Consider the following 25135-nt stretch of genomic DNA (forward strand, 5'->3'; position numbering starts at 1 on the left):
TTGGTTGTAAACCCAATTAACAGGACAAAATTGAAATACGGTCATTAGTATGAGTGATATTTGTCAGGGAGTCTAGTTGATATAGCTAATTTCAGGTGTGCTGCTGGAAGCAAGTCTCCACTTGGGCTCTGCTCAGGACTCTCAATGATCCTCATCTAAAAATGCTTCCAGTGGTTCTTGGGGCTATTTTGACTGGTGAATACCTGTAAAATGTGAGGTATGGTAGTGGCATACATTAGCACCTGAGTTTTTGCTAATATTGGAGCTGGAAATAGTTAAGCAATAGATCAGTGATATTGAATTTCAAAGTGAGCTGAGCCAAACTACAAAGATTCATTGACTACTTAGGGAAACTCACAGGCTCATCCCAACAAAAATCTCTGTATACCCTTAGCCATTATAATGAACAGTGGGCCTTCACTAAGGCTTATTTTCATAATCTTCTCTCAATAGTCTTGGAGGGCAGATTCAGCAAAATTCCATTATCAGATTATGCCCACATGGTTCAGGTGAAATAAATCTATGGTATGTGTTTTGTAGGCTAAATATTTTATTCTAATCTGAGACAAAAGTTGCTAGAGACATTTTTTAAAATTTTGCCCAATTGAGTAGAGGAATTTGACCCAAGTTATTTTGTCGCAGACAGAGGTTCCAAAGTTGCCTGTACAGTTGCCAAATTCTGCTACCTTACATCAAGGCTGTGCAGTCAGAAGTAAGCCATTATGAGGTCAGGATGACTAATCTAGTTAATTTGATAACTCTTGGATATACATTAAGCGGAAGAAAGTTTATCTTTCACTCCAAGTTTGGTCTGATCTATGGCCATAATAAAGTTTTGTTGTTATTGAATACAGGTAGTCCTTGCTTAGCGACCACAGTTGCTAAGTGAAGTATCATGTGACCACAACAGGCTTACGATTTCATTTCTGCTGCAGTCGTTAAATGAATCACCACAAGTTGTTAAGCTAGATGTCACATGACCGTGACTTGTGATTTTACTGCTGGTTTCTCCATTGACTCTGCTTGTCAGAAGCCAGTTGTGAAGCGCACAGATGGCGATCACGTGACTGTGGGACATTGTGACAGTTGTAAATACGAGGATTGGTTGTAAAGTTACTTTTACAGTGCCCTTGTAACTTCGAACAGTAACTAAACAGGGCAGTCATTAAGCGAGGTCTACCTATACAACTTTATAGGTTCAATTTACAAAAAGTTTCTTAAGCACTGTTTACTAAACAAATGGCATATCTTATGATGTTAGGCTGTGAAGCATGCAACTTTGTCTTAGGTATATATTAAAGTAAAACATGAAACTTGATTAATGCCAACTTTTGTATGTGCAGATTATCAATGAAGCAAAGTCTGTGAATCAGACCTACAGCTGTAAATGTTAATAACTGCCTAAGAGTGTTGGCATTCTCTAACCACACGAACATCCCCTAGTGAATTCATTACATTTATTTATGTATTTATTGCATTTATATTTTGCCTCTTCCTTCAAGATGCCAGGGTTCTCCATTTATGACCCATTCTATCCGGACAACAAACCTGTGAAGACAGGCTGAGGAAAGGCTCAGGGTCATTCTGTCAGCTCTAAAAGCTGAATTGTTAGAGTGTTAAATGTCACAGAACCCCTGCTTTTGTATTTGATTATGGTATGTAAAAAGCCAAGATGATATGTTGCTGTTCCTATTTAGTATGCAAATGTAAGCTGAATAGTGCATCTGAATTGCAAATTTTTAATTTATGCTAATAGATATTTATATTTAAATCTTGGATTAAGGTAGGTTTCCATCCCATTATATATCTTGGTATCCTATTAGTATTAATGGAAGTCATGCAGACATACTGGGTTGACAACACAGCTGTTTCAAATGGATAGGTTCTTTCTATTTATGCAGGATTTCTGTGACAAGACAAATCACTAGTGATTTCATGCATCAAATGGCTATGTGCCAATTCATTAGTATGTTAATGATCTTCCTGTGTTATCTGGTTGCAGTCTGCAGTTCTTGTTTTCCCAAGAAAAAAGGCTGCTGAATTTGCATTACCTTAATGTTTTGGGAAATGTGCTTATGGCTTCTCAATTTTTTCCTGCAAATCCACATTAAAGCACTGGACTCCATCAATAAAGTACTGAGTTAATATACTGCATTAAGCTGTGGTTTGCTGAACAAGCCATAATGGTCTAGTTCACATATCATACTTAAGCCATATACTATGTTTTGCAATTCACAGAGTTGAATCCTTACAAGAAAACAGAGTATGGTTTATTTGATTTGTCTTAGCTTATATGAACCCAGCTTATGGTTTGTAAACTGTGGTTTATGCTGACAGTTATGTGTTAATCTAGCCATTGTGTTTATTCTCTTCATTCTGTTATGTTCAACCCTTTTCTCTAACCAAGAAACATAATTTTGAATGTTGTTTGCCTTCTGCATTGTTAGCTGTGTGACCCAGTTTTGTATAATCTTGAGATGTGATAAGAATTCCTATATCTTTGCCTATGCCTATGCCTTCCATCCAATCTTTAACAAAGATGTTAAAGAGTGTTGGGTTCAGGATTGAACCTTGTGATACCTGCCTCTCTTCAGTTTGATAAGGACACTCTCTCTCAGCCCAACTCACCTCACAGGGTTGCTGTTGTGGGGAAAATAGGAAGAGGAAGGAGTATTAGGTATGTTCACCACCTAAAGGCGGGATAGAAAGAAAGAAAGAAAGAAAGAAAGAAAGAAAGAAAGAAAGAAAGAAAGAAAGAAAGAAAGAAAGAAATATAAAATAAAATAAAATAAAATAAAATAAAATAAAATAAACTGTTGATGAGTGTTCTTTGAATACAGTTTTCCAGCAGCTATAAGACATGCCATCCAGCCTAAACTAGTTTCTTGTTCAAAATGCTATGTCAAACATTTTGCTGAAATCAAAATATATTTACCCATTTGCCAGGATTTTTCAGAGATACTATAAAGGATACAGATTTGGCCAGATGGTCAGGAGTTTCTTAATTACCTAGCATGCAATCTCTCTGGCCGTTGAATGGACTCACTATATAAAAATCTAGGTAGATAGGATTTTATTTATTTATTTTATTTTAATCCCGCCTTTATTATTTTTATAACTAACTCAAAGTGGCGAACATACCTAATGCTCCTTCCTCCTCCAATTTTCCCCACAACACCAATCCTGTGAGGTGAGTTGGGCTAAGAGAGAGTGATTGGCCCAAGGTCACCCAGCTGGCTTTCATGCGAAAGGCAAGACTAGAACTCACAGACTGCTGGTTTCTGTTCAGCACCTTAACCGCTAGACCAAACTGGCTCTCTTTTTTTGCTTGTTGCCATCTGTCAGTCACAGAATTAAATAATGGAAATAATGTTTACATTTTTATAAAGCCAGTAATATTTAAATGTAGTCTTCTGGCTTTAGCTGGTTTCTTTGAGAAAACCATTCATTCATTCATTCATTTATTTTCCTGCCTTTATAATTTTTATAAATAACTAAAGGCAGAAAACATACCTAATACTCCTTCCTCATCTCTTAAGCTTAAAAAAATACCGTTGAAAGTTCTACCAGTAGCAAAACTACATTTTTTTTATTTTTTAAACTATATTGTCTGTTAAAAACACTAGAAAGTTGTCCATTAAGTAAGTTATTTACTCTGAGCTCATGTGTATGTGTTTATGTGGATTATGAACACTGATAACTAATAGGGCCAATAACTCACTATGTTTGTTTATAAAAGCACAAGCAGTCTCCAACAGTGGCAGTAATATCACTTTTTTGTTTCTTGGGGCATCAGGTTGAGCAGAAATTCACTAAGCTTTAGCCTGAAGACTTTTGGGAAATAATGTAATAAGATTCTGTCTTTTTTTTTTTTTTTTGAGGATTATACCAATTATAATTTGGTAAAAGCCATACAACTCTTCTAAAAACATTATTAGTTGGACAAAGTCCCAACAATTACTCTCTTTACCGTACTACTGTGTGCTCATACTGAATACTTTAAAAAAAAATCTGAATTAGCACAAGCCTATCTGATATGCTATATAAAGTAAGTTAAAATACTTCTGTTGCCTCTGAATAATTCTTTTTTAAGTCTTGATTATATGGCCAAACTGTCTATAATAGAAATAATTTCTGTTTCTTGTAAACTTTCCTCCATCCCTGAGCTTGATCTCTATTCCTTAATACCATAAAGGAGAGAATCACTATACTGTTGCCATTGTTCAGAGCACAAAGATAACTTCTATTGCAATATTACGTAGTGCACAGAGGATAACATTTAAATCAGCAGTTCTGCAGAGTATGAAAATGTCAGGTTGCCCATTGTACCATATAATTACTTTAAGCCAAAACAGGATTCTCTTTTGTGTGGAAATTTCCTAGCTTCCTAGTAAAGAAATCAGTACAGTGAGCTGCCAGAGTCAGTCTGGAGTTGGGCAGTGCATAAATTTAATAAATAAAATTAAGTGGGTTAAGAAAAGAGGTTGTCTTTAAAAAAACCTTCAACCTGATGGCCTCCATGGCTGGGTTGCCTTGGGACATCCTGGGATAGAATTGTAGCCCTTTTTGGGGGCATGATGTTGAAGCTGGCTGTCTGAAACTGGGTTTTATCCATTGGCTTTTAAGAGAAGGTAACTGCTTATCACACTGAGAATTTTTTCCTATTACTACTTTTTCCTGTTTTTTTTAAATTAAGGAATAAAATGAATGACTACCTAAAAGAAGCAAGAAGCAAGTGAGAAATGACATAGTGGATGGAAAATAAAACATCAATAAATAAACAGAATTTACAATTGTCATAAAATTTTAAATTCATTACTGTATTAAATAATTAATTGAATATAAAAACCAGGCTCATTATATCGTCTTGAGAAATAATTATAAGTCACTACAAAAGTCTAAACATTAATATTTATTTTGATGTTACCACTATTTATCATTATCTAAAATAAATGCCTAATGACCTTATAAAAAGAAAGAAGAAAAAAGAACAATGAATACTAAAAACTGCAAAAATAATATTAAGTTCTAGATTCCCTCTCATTGTACCTGACTGTTGATTAGATCAAATTATTTATAAACTTTAAAATTGCCTCTGGTTACCATCTTTACATTAGATATTTCTCCCTTAAAAAACATACTCTTAGGTATCTGAGTTTGCCTTGTTTTGTGACATGTAATGTATAGGGAAGCTATACTTGTTAAATTTAATCACACTTCTTCCTTTTGCTTGTTTTTAGGACTGTCAGTATAATTCAGATTTATATGTTCCCTTTCACACACGTGCCTGCCTGCACAAACGCTCACTTGTATTTATTTTGGAAAGCATTATGATCTCAGGTACTTGGGCATTATAGTGGCAGGCAGGACCAGAAATGCAAAAGGTCAACAATGTAAAATTGGTGCACTCCATGCTCTTAATTCTTGACTTCTTAAACATAGTTACATTTTTTAAAAAATTATTGTTATATAGCAACATTTTTGCAATAGTAACCTGCAAGGAGTCGGAAGTCTGTTTGAACTGTTTGTCCCTGAAGTTTTTTTACTTATACCCTATTCTATCAGTGTTCCACTTTTCTCTAGTTTTTGGCACTCTCCTCAGAACACCATTTCCTCCTTTTCAACCTGATGAAGTCCAATTGTTCTTTGCTTACACTACATCAGCTTTTCCCAGAATTTAGCCTGGAACTTGAATCCACTAGGGAATCCCCAATGTGCTTAGATTATAAAACTGCTTCCTAAAGGGATCTTGATTGGACAGCATCCTTAGATAATGTTGTCATATTGGATTTTCAGCGATCAGCCCCTTCCCCATGATGTTTTTTCAGCATAGTGTTCTACGGACATTGATGTGTACGTAATCGCTCTTCCTCACATCTTTTAGCTGATGGTGAATTCATCATTCTTGAAATGAATAGGCTGATCCTTCTTGCCTTATAAATCAAAAGAGTGGTAGGAAGAAGACTAAAGCTGAAATAGGGTGGTTTGCTTAAAGCCTGTGAGATACAGCCACAATATCTTTTACTACTGAAGCTCCTATAGGGAACATATTCAAAATTAAATACAGAATCAGTATGTATTCCCAGCAATTATGTGTGGACGCTGCAATTTCAATGTCAAGGGAAAGATTTGGGCCATCTTTGATTTAAAATATTTAAGCTCATCTCTGCTATTCACCATTGCCTTATGCATGTTAGTTTCCAGTTTTAAAATATAACATTGGCCTGGGTCATTTGAGAAAAAGTGGTCAAGTTGGAACCTCTGTCTTTAAGTTCAGCATTCCTTGGGGTGTATTAGAAGGTTAAAACCACTGTGCTTTTGGTTTGTTTTGGAAAACCATGACTAACTGTTACACATGAGTAGTTCCTTTTCTGTTTTTATTAAGGTGTATGCAAGTCGATTGGAGTAAGCAACTTTCTTATTGAGCACTTGGAGCAGCTCAGGGAGGACTGTCAGATAACCCCACATGTAAATCAGGTAAGTATGTTATACATAGGGTTTCTATAGCTTTGACCAGCAAATTAGTGACTCTCTGAAATGCTGAAATTGGGTTGGAGAACAGAATCCTATCCTCTCCAATTTGGATTGATGGCTGAACTAACATGACGCTCACTGTTTTACAAAAATTTGGTTTCCAAATCCAGTGAAATGGTATTTTTAAAAATCTTCTCTGAACTTTCTGTCTGTTTCATTGGATGATCCTGAATGGAGAATTCTCGCAAAATCTTTCTCATTTCATTAGCTAGTCTTAAGGGAAAAACTCATTCATAATAGTCTGGTACTCAGGAACATCCACTGAAATTGATAATACTAAGAAAAAGGGAGAAAATGGCTTAATCTTATTTTTTTCATAATTCAGGTAATTTTATAAACTACTATTGTGTACAAACAGTTCGTTTTTTTCCTTAGAGGCAAGATGTTCCAATAGGCAGATCATTTTTGGATTGACCTTTTCTTTCTCAATGTTTTTTCCCTCCCATAAATCTTTGGTGATCATTGTCTAGTGTTTAGGGATTCTGTGAAATGGAACGGTACACCCGGATATCTTGCCTCTCCCTTCTTCCTCAAAGCACTCCAGTGTAAGTACTGGAAATGGTCTCTCTTGTAGCCTATTTGGGTGCAAGCAGATGAGCAAATGAATGTTTCTGTATAGTGTCTCTGCAACTGTAAGCATGTGGTGGAGAAGGCCACAGAGAGGTCAAGAAACTTCAAAGGTTGAAGAAATGGATGTGTCTGCTGCTTGAACCTTGTATCCCATCGATGCAGTCATTTTTGATCACAGTAGGCTTAGGCTGACTAAGCCTAGCATTGGAGTGCCTGCATTTCTCAGAGCCAGTATTGAGCAGATGCCAGCCTATTGTTTCTGGCTATTGTTGCCTGAATAGACAACATGTCCTAAAGATGAGAAACAGGAAACAGCCCTTCATCCTTCTCAGGGTGGATGAAAATTTCCATATTCCTCATGCTGATGTCATTTGTACTAAACAATGCTGCTGCTGCTGCTGCTGTTTCATAATAAAAATACACAGACATTTAGGTCATTGGAAGAAGAAGTTTGATGGCAATTTGGGATTGCTCTCTATGAACTAGCTCTGTCACAGAATTTCTATTGTCTTTTGCATGTTTTAGGAAGTAGTTTTTTCTGTTCAGGGATTGTGTCAAGATTTTGTTTTTTCAATCTTCTGTGCTAAAATTACAGGGAGAGAGAACACCAGGATAATTCACATTTTTCCAGGTTTTACCACATAATTACTACTTGCGGAGAACTTGGGGCACTGTATCAGTAAACTCATGCTCATCATGTATTTAGTCCCTGTTTGTCTTGCCTATTTCTCTGATCTTCTATCATCTTCTGTGCTCATATTTTCCTTGGATCACTCTCCAGGATGAATATGGATTTTGAGAAATAGGAGGCTCTTCAGTGAGCCCCCAAACCACCAAGAAATGGTATGGACAAAACACAAACATAGCATGACTTGTCCAAGAAGGTCAAGCTGTATATTAAATTCTTTATATAAAAAAGGTCACCTTTCCTTAGACGTATCTGAACATCTGTCCATTCCAGTACTGCCCAGAAAATGTGTTATATTTCTCTCACTACTTAACTACTATCTACACAAGATTAAACTAAACAAGAAGAGTGCTGACAATCCATATTCACCTTCACCAAGGAGAATTCACCATAGAGGTATATTTTAAATCAATGCCTTCCAACTTTTTTTGTTATGTGGACTACTACATCATAGCCAAAAGCTTTTGTGGAATGCCACATAGCCAGATGTTGGCAATGCTATGTTTTGTGACTGTACCATCACCAGGTTAAATAAAAATTAATCTTTTTTTTTAAAAGAAGGTTCAAATTTCATAACAATTCAAAATATCAACTTCAGGAGATTTCAGAATCTCCCAGAATTTGGCAATCTTTGAAATGTCAACTATTTTTAAATAAAATATTTTTATTTTCATATCCACACCATGGAACATCTGGTGTACCTTTGCGAAACACCAGTATTTTATTTTATTTTATTTTTTCATTGCATTTCTAATACTAAGCATGCCAAGAAGTCTCATTTATTAAAAGTTTACATATAAATATGCTAGGCAGGAACTTGTATACTAGTGAAATTTGAAGAGCATGAATAACTGAGATATGTATACTGTGTCTTAAAATGAAAACTGAGAAGTAAAAGTAGGAAAAGTGGCTTCTGGCATTGTTTCCAGGTGCTTTACCAGCAGTGGCCATAAGAAGTGTTTGTATTTTCTTCTGTGTAACAAAGAAATACGTTGTATTTGTGAGCGTCATGTGTTTCTGCTTTCCCTCATGTTGTATTTGTGTGACCATATACATATCCCCTGGCAAGAACAGGATGAGCTGTGTACTGTCCACCCTATGTTATGTAACTGGGAGGGGGGCTTAGAATGGGGTAGCTGCCAACAGCATCTCATAGGGATGTATTGAAAATGTTTTTTTTCCTCTACAGCCACCAAGCAGATCTGGCTCTTTTTCAAACTATCTTTCTTTTGCTGGCTTCTCTGTCTACACCAAATTTGGTCGAATTCTGTTCAGTTTTTGGAGAAGTATCATGCTGATAGATAGAGATCAGACCCCTGTACTATTTTCTACTATTCCACTGATTGGAAAGAATCAAAAGGGGGGAAAAAAGGATAAATGGAAAATACAAATTCCAATTACTGTAATAACTATTAAAAAATTTGCAGCCTTAGCATTTCAAGGCTATCTCAGCCATACAGAATGCTGTTTCCAAGAATGCTGGCTATCACTTAAGCAGGATTCACTTTATTCTATTGCACCAGCTTCTAGGGATTCACATTTCCACCTGTAATCCTTGGTTGAATAATGAAAAACTAATCTAATGGAGGATTCCAATGGAAAGATTAGTGTTCAGGCTTCCTGAGCATGTTTGAGTTGAGGACGTGTTGGACTATATTGCATGTTCCATGTAGGTCTAGAAAGATAAGACAGTTGCAAAAATGAAAGAGGATAGCTTTAGGATTTCTTTCCATTATCCTCATGTATGGCTATAGTGCCATACAGTAGGGAACAAGATTTAGGCTCCAGTCTGTGAAGATAAAAACATGAGTCCTATCCTGGAAGAGGAGGGGATATAATTGATACAGTTGTTATCTTATGACTGCTGTCTAGGGTTCTGATTTATTCAGGAAACAGTTACGTAGATTACTGTACAGAGTTTATGAACTAATAGTTTCTTTTATACATTCTGAGGATGCTGGTAACCATTGTCCTATCTTTTTGAGAATTACATTTCCTCACAAGGGAATTTTCCCTGGCTTTTGAAAGGAAAAAAAGTTAATAAAATTTTATTGTCATGATAGCGTTATGCCAAATCTGTAGCAACATTCAGTAGCTTGACCTTTATGTTGTAATAGGTTATAAACTGACAAGAGTTTTGAAGCAAGTTTTCTTCTTCTTCTTTTTTTTTAAAAAGGTAGAATATCATCCTTTCCAAAGGCCTCAAGAGCTAGTGGAGTATTGCCAAAGCAGGAATATTGTTTTTGAAGGCTACTGTCCACTAGCTAAAGGTGAAGCCCTTAACCATCCTAACATTGTTCAGCTTGCAAAGAAATATGGCAGAACTCCTGCACAAATCTGTATTCGTTGGAGCATCCAGGTAAGTCCTGAACTTTCACCTCCATTAAACAATTCACAAAACGTAAGAAAATGCATTTCCTGTCTAGCTACATAAAACTTCCCAAGCAATAATACATGCACTTTGCTTGTCTCTTAGTGTTGTAAGTCCACTGAATAGCTGATTTCTCAGTAACCAGTAGCTGAAAGTAGAGCAGTATCTGAGACTGTTTAAAAATAATTTGGTCTTGGCTGTGTTGTAGTAAAAATTATCAGGAAGAGGTCTGAAGTTTTTCAATTTCCATTCTGCATTTCACTGCGTAATTATTAGAGTCTCAGAACTGGCCTTATTTTAAATCTGTTACTTTTGAGGCTGTCATGAATCTGAACAGATATGGTTGTAGCTTGTTCTGGTTAAAAGATATATCTGTAGTAGTATGTAGGTTTTCAGGAAAAGATAGTATTTATATGTTGTAAATAGTTACACAATAGCATCCAAAAGTAAATCTGTTACATGAGTTAGTCTCCTCTTAGGATGTAGGTAAGGTGAAAGTAACTGAGATTCTGGTGAAACTTTAATTGGGGCTTCCTCCCACGAATTTAAATAATCAAGAAGTCATAAAATGTCTCAGGAGGAGACAGGACTTTAGGAAAGCTGAGAAAGCATTATTGATCAGCCATGAAAATGTTGGCATACTGTAGGGCCACAAGAATACATACATGTGATACATAACACACACCAAAGTGACTATCTGAATCTTTGTATATAAATACTTATGGCCTAATTCTTCCAAAGAGCGATGAGGTGGTAAGCTTAGGTATTTGGCTCTATTTATTGAAATTGCAGATGGGAACTCAAATGACAGAACATTTTCCACAAAAATATGTGTGTACATAGAAGTGTAGCCTGCCAGGGAGAGGCTTCTTTTGTGGCTAAACTTGCACGTAACACATCATAAGGATATGATTTATTGACAAGTTATACTGGTGTAAACTCATTGAAAATAGAGACATCATCCTAAATTCTTTTTCCTTTTGTGTGTTTTTTTTAAATTAGGTCTTTGCTTCTATTAATCATTGATTTTATTTGTTCTTCTAGAATGGCATAGTCACCATTCCAAAATCTACAAAACCTGAGCGAGTCCAAGAAAACTGTCAGGTGAGAGCAGACCCTCTTCTGCCTGTTGTACATCAAGTATTTAATATGCAGGACTAAATACTTTGTTAGTTTACACAATTTTGAATAACCCTATTTCTACAAACCTAAGTTAAATTACCTTAGGAGAAGATGTGAAAGAACTAAAAATGTTTGGCATATGTAATAAGAAATCATTTAGAAAGTAGAATAAGCAGCTGATTGGCCTAACTATGAAGTATGATAGCATAATGGCAAAGCCTTAAAGAAGTGGATTAAAGCTATGTGAGTCAGGCACCTCTGCAAAGAGAATGAACATATACTGTATTATTTAAAACAAACCCAGGGTATAGTGTATTTAAGGTTTGAACCTTAAAGGGATTAGTGACTTTTTTATACTCCTGAACAATTAAATCCAAATAAAAGAGATTTAAAACTGCTAGGGAGAAGCTTTAAAATAAAAAGTGCAAAAAGATTTAGTTCTGTCTTGGGGGGGGGGGAAACTTAGCTTGAATTGGTGAGAGAACAAACTGCAGAAGAGATTAAATGCTTACAAGTAACTTCAATCAACATTAACATGAGTTGGTCTTGTCCAGCTACTGTATAGCTTCATTTTGGTTTCAAATCATGGAATATGTTAGTATAATTTTGGAAAGAAATGTAATAAAGACATAAATGTGATACTAAATTATATTTCTAAAAGATAGAATTTGTCATTTTATGAAGAGCTTTGGCATTACTGAGTTTGGGCCTTGGCAAAGAAGATATTCTTACATCAATGGGAAAATAACTTGTCCTCCTGATATTATGGAATAGGTTCAGGATATAGTCTGTGATCTGTTTTTGAGAAGTCTTTATTTTCTAAAAATGAAAAGATGAGGCAATATGTTTTATATGGTCTAGATTTAAAGACAAGCTTAGGTACTGAATTAATACCATATTGATACTAAATGGATACTATATGGATTTTTAAAAAATCTTTTTTTCCTTTGTGTTACTTTTAGTTTATTTTAATCACTGCCATATATGTCATATATTTTATATTTTATAGTCCTGCTGTATTCTTTTGTGGTGGTGTTTGCATTTCACTATTTTAAAAATAAAAAATTAATACCTTTAAAAAAATAACCTGAAGATAGGTCATTGCTGAAGGTAATGTCATTGTGAATTTATGAAAAGTAATCCCTTAGCAAGGTCTATTTGTGTGATGAATAGATAGATTAGTATTAGCTAAAAGGGGTGGGGGTAAAGAGCTAGCCTTGAAGTGATAATTAGAAAGTTAGACGTTTCTGATGATTACATGTATAATTGATGAAAAATAAGTGATTATGATTTCCAGCAGAATTTAGTTGAGAGATTTTGGAAGTCAAGTGTAGGTGGTTAGACAAGAAGCTAATGTTTAGGACTTTTAAGATAGCATTTTCAAAAAGTCTTTCATACATAGGACCAACTAGACAGGACTAGCTAGGGACTCAATGCATCAGTGAGTAGTGATGTCAGAAAAAAGGATTTAGTTTGGCCTGATGGTTAAAAGAATTAAAAGGCAGGCAGGATCAAATGTCCGCAGTTAAAAAATGGTGTTGGCAAAATTGCACCAAAAAGGATATTTGGAAAAGAACTGTGCAGTTATGAACAGATTTTTATTATCTAATTCCAAAAACTTCAAATCCAGATAGACAGTTGGAGTGCTTCTTGCTAAAAGAAAATGTGAATCCAGTAAATCAAATGATTAGATCAGGAGTCTGAAGAAAAAGTAAGAACTACTGAGAATACTATACATGGATATGAAATCTGTCAAAAACACCCATTGCCACCCATCCAAACTCCATAATTCTGAGATGGAGCAAGAAATGTGAAAAACACACAAAAATGACCTAAGTATCAGTAACTTTACCATCCACATATTGTCTGGAGGAATGTATGTTACTGGTTCTAAAAGAGACTGTTAATGGAACTAAAAGGGGGCAATTCCACTTCCCCTTCTGTACTCTTATGTATCCATAAAATACGTTCCAGGAATTCTCCAGAAGACTGGATAATAATCCAGAGCATATTTTGAGGGCAAACAGGAAAATATAAGGGATAATACAAAGTCCCATAGCATTAACAGATTTCCCCACACATGAACTGAAAATACTTTGCTGAGTATTTCTGTGTGTAATAAATGACTTCACTTTTGAATAGTCAGTCACAGGACTGACCAGTCTTTGTTCAGCTACACAGGAACACTGGCTACAATACTATTACATTCAATAATTGTGTAAGTGGATAGCTGCCCAGAAAGTCCAAAAGCTTCATTTAACTTCTAAGAGAGGGAACATTCCCCCTAAATGAACAAGTGTTAAAAACAAGTTAAAGGGAAAAGTCAAAAGGATAAAATCTTTTAAATATTATTCAAGATTATTTAAAGCCAAAATAATAGTGATCTAGAGAAAACAGAGAAGGAAGCCACAGGCAAGGAGATGAATGAACAAAAGATACATATGAGGTCATGAGCAACATCAGGTGGGTATAAATATCATAAAACTAATATATTCCAATACATCATTAGAAATGTATAATATTATGAGATATTTCATATCCATTTCTTAGTCAAAATCCACATACTGTATGGGAAGGGTATCAAAAGCAAGAAGACTTCCTTTAAAAATTGAACTGAACAATTTGGGCTTGTTGGGAGAAGCAGCTGGTGATTCCCCACTTTAAGGAGCTATGGAGAGCTAAAGCTTGGAGAAGCTGCTTTCCTGTAGCAGCACTTGCTCTTTGGAATGGCCTCCTATTAGAGCCCAGGTTAACTCTGACCTTGGTGTCTTCCAAAAGTAGCTGAAAATGGAGCTGTTTGGAGGGCATTTAATTTTGGATTCTGGATTTTTTTTTAGGTTGCTAGATTTTTTATTATTTTTATTGTACCATAGATTTTATAATTGTTTGCATACTCTGTAAAGCCACCAACAGTCTTGACAGGATATAAATTTAATAAAGAGATTAAAATAAGATTTAAAAAGCCGGATTATCACTGAATAAGTGATGAAAATAGACAAGAGCATCAAGCCAGAAGACTACAGGGCTGAAACAATGTATATTTCTTTACAAACCACAAAAGCAGGAAACTCAGTAATGAAAGAATTGATTTTATTACAGCCTTTCCCCAATTGTGTACCTCAGTGTATGGTGGACTGCAACTGTCATCATTCTCAGGACAGCCAGTGGTGCTGGGGGATTGTAATTTATAGTGAGAAGGTTTTGTGCTGGTGTACTAATATGTCTCAAGATTTAAAAGGTTGATGGAAAGGAGAGGAAGATTACAGGGAAACAAAGAGGTTCTCTCCTGAACCTGCTCTTTCAGGAAAGGCATCTTGAAGAACATAAGATTGCAATCCCAGTTTGGATAGTCTACTTCATTGTACATGGTGGGAGCAATTTCTGTTTCCCATGAAAATGCAGGGAATCATGAAATGGTTCCAAAATGGGGCACATTTCAAACCAGTGAGGACTGGATAGCGTATTTACATACATTTTTTAAAAACTTAAGCATAGATCGACACATAGTTGATCTAACAAAAAATGTAGAAACTGGCAACAAAATGAGCATTTTCCCCAGATGATTGCTAATATAACCATAATTAATAACAACTAGTCACAAACCCTTTAGCTTAATTCTGTAGCAGCTAAATTGCATAAGAATCAATGTAATATTTTTGGACTTGTAAACAAAGAAACTTCTACTATGACCCTTGAGTCATGCAGGTTTTCTGATGGGTGGTTAGAAATATATGAGCAGTTTTTACCATTAAGTATGATACAGGTTTCCTAGAGAATTAATATTGGAATCAGTGAAAGTTGAATTTGTCATAAATGATTTGGAGTTGGGATGAATAATAAAGAGCCAACCTTGCAAATGACAAGTCATTGAAAATAGTGCAAAGTAAGAGATTTTAAGATCTTAAGCAATGTCAGATCAGTAAAGGTTGACATTGTCAGGTCAGATCAGGAAGTGTTTTTTTTAAAGTAAGTTTTATGTTAAAGACTAAGAAGTATGACAATAGAACTGCAAGTATCATAATTCTTTTTATATACATGCTCAAGTTGCATTCAGAATATGGTACAATATGCTCTTCTGTCATACCACTTTAAAAAAAAAGGAAAGCAAGCAGAGGATGCAGGAGTGATAATTTATTGAGAATATGTCCTATTGTTTCTGTATTGTTTTTATAGCTTTTTGATATGGTCAGAGTAATCAATAATTTTTTCTTTTGTATTGGAGAGTTATCCTGCCGACTGATGGACAGAGTCCTGAGTAATCTGGAACAGGTCCATGGCTGTAGGGTAGCCATGTACTCCTGAGCTGCTTCAGACCCCTCACCAAGAGAAGGCAGATAGAAATCCCCCATTTTCAATTTCAGTCTCCGCTGAGCGTCCCTGCTGTTTCTGTAGCACGCAACTCCCAGCATCATAATGCATTGCTGATGGCATCACCACACCTCACACCTACTTTGATCACCACTTCAGCCACCTAACTGCCAGCTAATAAAACAGTAGCTCCTTTCCACTCCCTGCTCATACCATCTAAGCTCCTCTGATGCCAGTTACTTCTGAAATTCATTGCTGGAAGTTATGGTGATGACCATTCCCTTCAGTGAGCTCCCAAATCAGCTCTGGGACAAAAGAGATGGGGGAGCCAAGTTTTTGTTGAAACTGTCCCTTGCCATTAAAAGCCAAAACCACTCTAGTTGATTGCTCTTCCGACCAAATCAGCTTAGGCCTCGTATTGTTGTGTTAGCGATGCAGTGTTGCTAAGACCATAAATGGATTAGAGGGATTCTTCAAGAATGCACTATATGTGTAACATAAAAACTGTATCTAATGTTGCTGGCTGCACCTTCATCCATGCACACAGCTTACAGGAACTCTGGCTCCTTGGGGAGCAGGCAAGGAGAGGGGGAGGCAGACAAGGAAATGACCTTTCATTCTGTGACAGCGACTTCTTTTCTACGTTTCCCCCTTCCATGCCTGTCCTTACACTTAGTAAACTCTAGGGAAGAGACCTCCTTGGCGTCTGCATCTTAGTCCATCCTCCCAGGATAAAGAACCAGCAGTGCTACGTGCCAACTGCTGTGTTCCAGGAGCTAAGCATATGTGGCTCGGAATCTGTATTACAAGAAGGGATGGCTATTTTGTCTGGCCAGGAGAAAAGAGAAAGTCTTCTTTAAAAAAAAAAAACTCCCAGCCAGGGAAACCCCTCTGGCCCAGAATCTCTAGTCATTATCAACAATCTCTCTGTTAATTCACTGATTTTCTCATGAAAGAGGCTGAAAGGAATAGTTACTGATTTCCTTTTTCTTTTGTTTTCAACTTCATTCTTTGTTTTTGCCCACATTTTTTCTACATGATTAATGAATATTTACACAAAGCCGCAGGACAGGAGTGCAGAAGGTATCCAGCAACATAGATTATGGACTTAAAGTTTTGGACTTAAGAAACTATGTGTAGCTGTGGAAAACTCCAGGGACATCAGTCTTCTTCCTTACAAATTAAGCCATAATTGGTGTGTTTAAAGAAAGATGTAGTAGCAAACATGTGCCAGCATTAGACTCCTGGCAAAAACAATCCAGCTTAGTTAATCAAGCCAACAAACCTATCCACATTATATAATTAAAGTCAAACTTCTTCCCAGTTAAATAGAGACTGGTCACTCTAAACCAGCCTTCTCTGACTTGGTGCCTTCTACATGTGCTGGAGTACAACTGCGAGCAAACTTAGCCATGCTGCTATCTGGGTTTGATTGGAGTTGTAGACTGAGCAGATTGAAGAATGCTTTTTTAACTCATTGTACTACTCTGGCTTTAGAGAGAAAGCCTTGAATCAAAATAACAATTAAGCATGCTGGTTAGGTTTAAGTAGCAGACAAGCTTAGTGTTGCCTATGTATATACTCCACTAATCTCTATGCATTCTCCTTAGGTCTTTGATTTTTCACTAAGCTTTGATGATGTTGCAGTTCTAAATGGAATGCATGATGGGAGACATGTTTCCTGGGATCCAACCTCAGTTGTTTAAGTGCAAGGTTTGTCTGATTTCTTGTTGCAAGTTCTGGGCAAGTTATTTATTAGGGCTTTTACCCTTCTCAATTCCTGCCAAATACAGTAACAGGGAGCATAGGATTTCCGTGATCAGCCCATATCTTCTGCTTCATCTCCACTAGCTTGGCCTACCACCTTATGCATGTAGGAGGGAGAAGTTTTGAAGCAGGACCCTGCTACAGAAGCATAATTTCCCCATTCAACCTACAATTCTGCTCTAAATTTCATAAGGGGCATTTATGCTAATAACTGCTTTATAGCTACTGTTTTTGTTCTGAGGTCTTACATTCCCTGGTTTTCTTTCTTAATGCTGTTTTTTATTTATTTCTTTGGTTTATATTCCAACCCTTTAAAATAAATGTTTTAAAATAAATGGTTAAATATAAATTTGTTTATATTCAGGATTGTCTGCACAGCAATGCCCCTTCTTATTTTTTCCAAAAAACAACCATGTGAGGTAGGTTGGACTGAGAAAGAATGGCTGAGGAAGGACTACAATAGTATTTCCATGGTTCTAGTCTAACACTTTAATTAAGTTGCACTTCCTGATGTTCCTTACTTGGACCAGTTTAATATATAGTAAACACTAGTTTATCTGGCCTGGTGTTGCCAACATTAAATGGCAACCACTGCCAAGGGTTTTAGCCAGGAGCTTTGCCCACCCTACCTGGAGATGCCAGGGATTGCAGGGAGAACAGATTATGCAGTTGAGCACTTTTCCTTCCCTTCTTAAATTTCTCAGTGTTTAAACCGCTTTGTGATCTTGCTTCTTTTTTCAGTTACCCTCTATGGTCTCTCTACTAGGCAGAAATTTTGTTAAACGTCCGCTCCCTTCTGTTTCTTGTCCCTATGCATATTCCATTAGTCCACTTGTATGCAGAATTTTACTATTTTAAATATTTGACTAATCTTCTCTTTATCTCATTTTTTCTATTCCTTTTCCTTTTTGACATACTATTTTCCTTCTGTTGCTTTCTCTTTGTTAGTTAATTATTATTTTTTAAAAACTTTTTTCTCTTTCATTTTCTTCTAGCTTGTAAGTTCTTCCTTTTCTACAAATACTCTCTTCCTGCATGCCATTTTTGTATTATGAGCCTCTAGTTATGCAGTGGTGCTGCTCTCACATTTTAATGTGGGGTATTTTCAGGATTGGTGAATTCCCCGAAGTCCTTTCTCCTTTGACCCAGCATTATCTTCCTCCTCCTAACTAAGGTTTGGAACAACCACATAAAAAGCAGTTTCTGGTAGCATTGCTCTCCTGTCCTCCAGATTCTGCTGTCCTTCACAGTGTTCCCTTGAGCAGATCTCACATCCACGTTCTACCCCTGCATAGCCTCTTGTCCCCAACCAAATCACCATCTTCCCTTCAGCCAGTGGGGTCCACATCTTTAGGGGCCCTCATCCTCAAATATTGATACTACCATTCAGCCAAGGGATCCATCCATTTGTTACCTTGTAGGTTTAGCCCAGTGTCTCAGAAAGCAGTGATTATATATCAGTTTATTCAGCTTTTCTTTCTACATCAATTCCTGTTGAAGACCAAACACCTAACTCTCCTGAAGGCTTCTATTACTAGAGTGAACAGATTAATAGGATAGCCCAATCTCTTGGCTTGGATGTTTGACAGCCATATCAAATTGTGGAGGAACTCTTTGACCAGTTGATGAAAGATATGCGTCTCTAGTCCTCATCCCCATGCTCTTCCCCATGTTCCTAGTCTTAATGAAAACAGCAAAGGTCTCCTGGGCTACTATGCATTCACCTCTTAACAGTTGAGAATGTTTGAAAGAAGAAGGATACTGGTTCCCATTCCAACATTCACCTCCTAATTCTGTCAGAGTGGAGACATCTCTGACAGGTTCCTGCTGCCAACAACATTTTATGCCCATGGATACGCAGGAAGTTGGACCATCTTGGCTGCAGGCTATACTTTCAGGTTATTTTGCCCTATATAGCCAAATATAAGAGATGTTTAATGAAGTATGTTCATTTTTATGGTGTTAGGCATCCCAGTTTATAACTCACTTGCCAGAGAACAAGCAGCAGATAGTTCAAGTTTTTCAGACAGAAGCTAAGCAAGAACAGCTTGTCATGGAACTGATTCAGTAGCCAGGATAATGATGTCCTCCATAGCCTTTTGTCACATCTTGACTTCACTCCTGACTGACACTGGAAACTAAGGCTAGAATTTAGGATTTCTGTTTGGTGAAGATGGCTTATTCAGCACTAAGATTGATGACCCCCTGGACATGGTTCAAAGTTATACACAACAGCAACCCTACTTTGTCCCTTCTTGCATCTAACATTGGTCCCACTTTTTCCTTGCTCATTGGAAACTAGCTTTTCTAACTGAGTATATATACTGCATTGCATCCAGGGGCTTCCTCTGGATATGACTTCCTCATCTAGCACATCAGGGCTTTATTCACTAAGCTGCATTCAAGGTATGTGGGCATCCATAACTAATGTCCTCTGGGGATCTTAGACTGTATTCTAGTGTTACTATGAATTTTGGGCTAACTCTACATTTTGGGCTAACTCTACTACCATATGGGTTTAGGAACTATTTAAGAATTATGCCAGAAGGTCTCTCTCTCCTCCACAAAAAGTGGCAATTGAAAATGTCCTCTGGAAATTGGAAGATATTTTACTAGTCCCAAGATGGCAGTCTTAGATTTATACTGAATATTCATAACCTAAATTATTTCTTGAAGCAGACCTGGTCTAGAATCTGTTAGTGTCAAAATTCTTTGAATCCATGGCAATCACTGCATTTCACTTGAGTCAGGACGTTTTATTGCTTTACCTTTTCCCCAGTACCTCAGCAACAGTGGGTATCTCCATTCCTTCAATGTCTAAAGAGCACTGGGCTTTTACTTGGCTGTATGACAGCATTCTAAAGGAACTAGTATTTATTTTTAGATTTCCAAAGAACATATAAAAGGTTTAATCTCTCACCGAAGCATTTCTTTAAATGGGTAAGGGCAACCATCAAGCTTTGCCATGAGTTGGCTGAACAGCCTCTTCTTGGGATGTGCAATTATTGTGTAAGAGTGAAGGCAATTTTGATGGCCTTTTTCAGCATGGTAAGTTCTCTTGCCAAAATTAAGTAGGACAGCTACTTAGGCTTAGTCTTCCACTTTCATCCAATACCATAGACTGAATCTTTGTTGTCAAAGAAAAGCAGCCTTTGGAAGAGCAGTTCTTTCTTCAATAATCTTCTGACAACCAGACCTTTTCTATGGTTTAGGTCTCATGAATCAAAGGGGTTCAGCAGGAGGTGCACCTAGTTGTGTAGTATGCATGGAGGTGGAAGGGTTGCTCCAATAATTCTTTACATTTTAAATTTGGTAAGAGTCTCTGCAGATGCCTTGCCAATCTGTGGAAAACACAAATATCATCTGTCAAAAAACTCCAACTATCCATCATCCAGTTCTAATGATTTTTGCAATTCCAGAATTTAGAGTTAAAAGAAAAAGAGGAGAGATATGCACCAGTATACGATATGAAACACCCATATGCATGCTTACAGTGTTCAGGAAGAATGAACAGGTGCAACAAGAGGAAGGAGGGGTTGAAACAGGCAGGCAAATACTGTATAGAGAAGCCAAAGAACATCCTCTCCTGAACATCCTCTCCTGATCTTCTGACATACGTGGGGAGAGGGAGGGAGGGAGGGAGGGAGGATGATATTGCAGTGGCGGTACAGTTAAAAAGGTGCATTTTTTGTAAACTTCACAGCAATTCTGCAAGATACAATAAGTAAAAAAGCAACAACATAACCTCCCAACAATGTTGTAGATCCCTGATCTACAACATTGTTGGGGGTCAGAGAATGATGCCAGTTGCATCTTTACCTTCAGGTAGCTCACCGTCCCTGGTTTTCTGTCAAGGAATTGAGAGAGGTGCTGTTAGTATCGTATCTATTGTAGCAGGGCTTTTTCTTCATTAGCTACAGCTAGTTCACTTGACTATATAGACTGTCTTAGATACCATTCCAGGTAAATCTATGCTTGTTTAGTCTGTCATAAAATTTCAACCAGCTCTATTCAACCTTCAGTAAGTCCCCCACTCAAAGAATTCTCAGATGCAGAATTATCTGGTTATCTTCAGCAGATTATCTTCTATGCCTGTAACTGCTGTCCTTGAAAAGCCTCTTATTTCATGAATTGGTATGCATGAAGCCAATACATACATACTTAGGGGCATCTGTGGGGAATAACCTTCTCTCCATACCCTGATGGGCTCTGTTTCAGAGTTTTGTTGCAGTTTTGCTAAAAGCTAGTTTAGCTTTTACTGAACATGGATTTGGGGTCAAATACTGTACTGTTCTTGGAGCCTATATTTAAAAGCATATATTAATGTCTTTATAGTGCAATCAACTTTTAGAGAGCACTATTCGATTAGCAACTTGGTATTTGGTAAGTAGTCATATTGGTCTGATATTTTAGGAGTTCCTGTGTCCAGAAGAGTATGGAAAGTCTGACTGTGATTTATATTGTTTTAGGACTTCCTGGAGCAGTTTTCCCACTGCTGTGCTGTTTTTGTCATATCACAAAAAAACATGTTCCTTGCTTTTTATCAACACCCAGCTTGCAGTGGATTGGTATTGTTTGTCCCTGAAGCTTTTTTACTACATACTTCAGAGACAACTTTTTTCCCTTGATTACACTTTCCAGAAGATTCTGTCAGCATTTCAAAGCAAGTTCAAGATTTGTCTCCTGAGGTATATTTGTTCATGTTTTAAGAGACAACTTTATGATTAAGTTCATTTCCCCCCATCTTTCTCTTTCAGTATATCTTAAACTAATCCACGTAGTGTGTTTATGCATAATACTGAGCTAGGATTTTTAACTATACTGTTCTTAACTATACTGGTTGGCAGGTACTTCCTATATTTTGTTTTATATTTTTGTAAAGCCTATTTTTAAAAATCTAGTGTCCAATCTGGATTGAAGCACCAGTCTACAGAATGGGAGAGGTCTGAACCTTCATCTTCCTCCTGCCATCTTTATTTTAATCCCCAACATGTCTGATGCAGTCAGAATCATTCCAGCTGAAGTGGCCTCATTTCATCCAGAGACCAGAAGGGAGAGTTAACCATACCATTCTTTGCACACACCTTCCATCAAGTGGAAGCCATAGTTAAGATAAGTAAATCTGCTACCAAAAAATGGGCACAAATTGTGATTGAATTGCTCCTACTTGACCACAGTTCAGTCCATAGTCCAAGTTGGCACATCATGCTAGGCCCAATCATTTCATGGTTTAGTGTTGTACACACAAAGTCAGGACTGTATGCTCAAGAATGATCTACAGAGCAATCACCTCTTGACAAATAACATTACTTACATTTCTGTGTGTGCGCATGTATTGCATTTACATTTTGAGCTTCTAGATATAGAAAAATATTTATCTTGAAATAGATTGTGGTGGTCCCTTTCCTTAAGAGGTTCTCTCTCTGGGTCCAGCCATACTTGAAAATTATGGTCAAGGTCTCCAGCCTTCTCCTTTTGGAAGAGAGGCAGCAATTGAGTGTTCTAGAAGAATTGATTATTGGATTCCTTTCAGTCAGGTTTCAGCAAGCTGGATTTGTTGTCAGCTATGTTGACAGTCAAAGGAATAGTACTGCCCCAAGAGACCAAGTCTTTGACTTGAGTATTCTGAACTCAGAGCTACTGCTGGATGGTTAGGTAGAGGCTTTGCCCAGCTCCAGCTGGTGCCCCAGTTGCAGCCTATCTGGCATGGTGGGAGAATCTCCCAAGAGTAACTCACATCCTCATTGTTACCCAAATGGATTACTACAGTGCCATCTATGTGGGGCTGCATTAAACTGTAGTTGGTACATAATCCAGCAGTTTGCTTATAGAGGCCAGGAACATATTACACCACTGTTTCAAGCCCTGCATGACCTGTGAAATATATTGTGTGCTGCCACGAGTCTTTTAATTGCAGCAATATAAAAATTAAATGAACAAACAAACAAACAAACATGCTATGTGGGGAGAGATTGTCTGGATCTCTTTGGAGAGTGACCATGAAGACACTGTTTATATAGCCACCATATTTTGGGGTAGCACTGAAATTTTCCACAACAAACTGTATTAAGTAGGAATGGCAGATTCAGATTCCTAAATGCTTGGCATGATCTGTGGAATTCTGACCCTATCTGCTCAGAAGATATTCACTTTTGGATTTAGTATATGAGCACATTCTTCAAGTTTAGGTACTTACCCACTTAAAGATCCCATTCCTGTTCTTGCAACGTAAGATGTGATGCAGCTGCTCCACACTGTTGTCTTCATATTCCAGATCAGCACCAAGTATGTTTGTGTGGGGGGGATAAACTTGGCATATTGGGGTACCTGTGTGTGCTAATTCAGCATGGAAATATGCGAGAGAGGCTCCTTTACTAGTACACTTCCTTTCAAAGAACAGTTACTGAAAGTAACATTTGTGCTTAATACTTTCTTCTTTTTTTCCTAAGTTCCATTTTGTGCTCAACGCAGATGCTGCCTTACATAGCTATTTATTGTGAGTTTCTCACAATGCAAAAATGGGGAGCAGGAGAGTAGAGTAAACCTACCTAACACATGCACATACAGGCCTCCCCTATGAAATGAGTCCACAATCAGTAGCTTCATCTCTTGCAGAAGTGGGAGAGGGGCTTATAAGGGTACAAAGATTTGAGCACTTGTACAAGAGAAAGCATGCCAATACAAAGCCTGCAATCCCTGAGCGTGAGCATCTATTTGCTGTGCCAAGTTCTTCATGTGCAGCATGTGACAGCTATTGCATCACTCAAGTTAGGAAGGGGGTGCCTGGTCTGTAGATGCTGGTACAAAATGCCTTGGCAAGATAACAGAACCTGATGACGGTAAGATACTTGTAGCAACAGAATGGTAGTAAAATTTAAATAATTCCATAGACCATGAAGCTGTGGAGTGGGAATTAGAAAGTCGAAGGGTTACAGTGGACTCACTTGGAATGTTTATCTGAGAAGCTATTTTGCCTATTCAGCAGAGCAAAGCTGCCCAACTTGAGGCCCCAGGGCTATATACAACCCTCCCACCCTTGGATAAAATTTCCCAACACCTATCCAAGGATGCAAACTGATCCTAACTTTTAATCTGAATGAAGGAAAACAGTATTAGCTTCATTGCACTAGTAATATATTTCCTTTGAATTTAATTAAATTTGTAAATTACTGTAAATTATAGAATTATGAGGTTGAAAGGTACCATTTAGGCCATCTACTCTAATCCCCTCCTCAGTGCAGGAACTCTATTTATTTATTTACACATATATACATACATACAAGTTTTGTATACGAGCTCCAATCTTCAAGCATCCCAGACAGATGACTGACTAACCTTCACCTGAACACATCCAATGAAAGGAAGCCCGCTACCTACGTGCCTTTCTAGGTTATTGATTCCACTGTCACACAGCCACATTGATTTTTGTTCTAGCCATTTCTTGTCATTCACACACGCAGACCCTGCCAATGCAAATCAAAGTGCTGCACCCCACAGAGCAGTGAAGGAAAGGGAGGGGGAGATAACCAAGAGGCATATCTACTTTTCACCAATAATTTAGAATTGATGATGCTTGGAGCGGATCAGTGAGGGCCATTCCAGTGACTTTATTTCATGAACCTGATATGTACAGTATATAAAATAAAGTAACTGTGCTGAGATAGATGGGTAGGTAGATAAAAATTCCAGCAACCCTGTTTGGGCAATTCTCTTGTTAGGACTGGTCAGGTACACAAGTCATGCCTGAGTCTGCAATGCCTTGAAATATGTCTAGG

At 37.3% G+C, this 25135-nt stretch overlaps 1 protein-coding gene across 2 annotated transcripts in view; it reads left to right on the forward strand.

Moving 5' to 3' along the window:
- The window catches only part of LOC134493630 (glyoxal reductase-like), a 78485-nt gene that overhangs the window by 45291 nt on the left and 8059 nt on the right, over positions 1 to 25135 (forward strand). The window contains exons 4-7 of one of the 2 annotated variants that reach the window (XM_063298324.1): positions 6386 to 6477; positions 9969 to 10151; positions 11208 to 11267; positions 17204 to 17305. In XM_063298324.1, coding sequence (XP_063154394.1) covers positions 6386 to 6477; positions 9969 to 10151; positions 11208 to 11267; positions 17204 to 17299 — 431 coding nt within the window. In that variant the 3' untranslated portion in view covers positions 17300 to 17305. Of the gene's footprint in view, positions 1 to 6385; positions 6478 to 9968; positions 10152 to 11207; positions 11268 to 17203; positions 17306 to 25135 lie in introns of those variants that run through there. The other variant, XM_063298323.1, reaches the window with a different exon arrangement.

Source organism: Candoia aspera, chromosome 3 (genome assembly GCF_035149785.1).
Source record: "Candoia aspera isolate rCanAsp1 chromosome 3, rCanAsp1.hap2, whole genome shotgun sequence".
Classification (NCBI taxonomy): Eukaryota; Metazoa; Chordata; class Lepidosauria; order Squamata; family Boidae; genus Candoia; species Candoia aspera.